General features: G+C 27.6%; 1 protein-coding gene across 1 annotated transcript in view; it reads left to right on the top strand.

Annotated features, from left to right (window-relative positions):
* LOC107612092 (transcription factor MYB46-like) overlaps positions 1,136 to 1,614 on the top strand; it is a 2,398-nt gene continuing 1,919 nt past the window's right edge. Inside the window, exon 1 of the mRNA XM_016313919.2 lies at positions 1,136 to 1,541. Within this exon, the coding sequence (XP_016169405.1) occupies positions 1,261 to 1,541 (281 nt within the window). The 5' untranslated portion in view covers positions 1,136 to 1,260. The remainder of the gene's footprint in view (positions 1,542 to 1,614) is intronic.

Genomic DNA, 1,614 nt, shown 5'->3' on the forward strand with positions numbered 1-1,614 from the left:
TTAACTCATTGATTATTCTTTTAGTATAGTAATTCAATAACATATTTTAGTTTATACTTTTAAATATTAATAATTAATTATTAATAAAAAATAATAAATTTTGATAACTTTCTATCATTCTTCTGTTAAAAAAACACTAAACGAATTGCCATTTCTTTTATTAGACAAAAAATGTGAGACAAAAGTTTAAGATAGAGAGACATTATTCAAAAATGATAATTCCACTTCAATTCTTTATAACATTACTTTATATGAGAAAAAAAAAAAAGAATGATGCTATCAAAATAGAAGTGACAATATCTATTTTTGACATTATTTATATAAACAAATTTATTTTAGTTCTAACGTAATAATTACAAATTTGAGATTAAATTCTCCTAAATCATGCATGTTGAGACTACTCATTTTACTTAACATCCTTATTAAATTTTAATACAACTAGAAAATTTGTATTTCAGCTTAATCCAACTATATAGTGATCCACAACACCACAAATTATATGTTTTTCAACCTATTATTAACCGGAAATGTTTGATAATCAAATAAAATTAGCCAAAAACAGTCATAAATTATCTTATTTAGTATTTATTAATTGTTGCGATAATTAATGAATGTTAAATAAAGTAAATTTTGACTGTATTTTTTGCCTTATTAACCACCTAATAAAATGCATTAAATATCATATGTTCCTATAATAATATATGTAAGTAATGACTTCCAATATATGTATGTTGTGTCCTTGATCTTGCCACCACATTTACTCACATGTTAACACTTTAATTAGTTAACTCTTAATTTCAACCACTAAAATTATATTAGCATCTATAAATATATAATTAGACAATTTTTATTGTGCAAATGTGACTACTCCTACTCTACCAGCAATATATAACTTGTGAGCAAAGAAAAAAAAGAGATGAAAGTAATATCTATTATCTTTGAGGTCTTTCTCAAAACCGTTTGTAATTATAATTAGTACTAGACTCATCAACCAACCCCTTTGATCTTATTACTACTCTTCATTCTCTGTGTTGTAAGCAAACCCCACCACCATCATTATTATCATGTAATACATCATCGCTCGTTATTATTAATTAATTGCCTCCAAATCAAACTTCTTTCTATACCTCTATATATAAATTAATCCCTCATTTATGTGTATACGTCAACTTAGTCACTAACAAGTAAGAGTAGAGAGTGGAGAGGAATAATAACATTAATTTGATTGATCAGGTTGCATATGTAGGACAATAATTAATAATGATGAGCAAAGACAACGACGAGGAGAAGAATAACAAGAGTAAGAATAAGCTAAGGAAGGGATTATGGTCACCAGAAGAAGATGAGAAGCTGATGAGGTACATGATGAACAATGGACAAGGTTGTTGGGGTGAAGTGGCTAAGAATGCTGGGTTGCAAAGGTGTGGAAAGAGTTGTCGCCTTCGATGGATTAATTACTTGAGACCCGATCTTAAGAGAGGTGCTTTCTCACCACAAGAACAGCAACTTATCATCCATTTACATTCCCTTCTTGGCAACAGGTATAACATATATTCTGTTAGAATTGAACCGGTCAAATTATTGATTTATTAATTTAATTTATAAATTATTAGT

Source organism: Arachis ipaensis, chromosome B08 (genome assembly GCF_000816755.2).
Source record: "Arachis ipaensis cultivar K30076 chromosome B08, Araip1.1, whole genome shotgun sequence".
Classification (NCBI taxonomy): domain Eukaryota; kingdom Viridiplantae; phylum Streptophyta; class Magnoliopsida; order Fabales; family Fabaceae; genus Arachis; species Arachis ipaensis.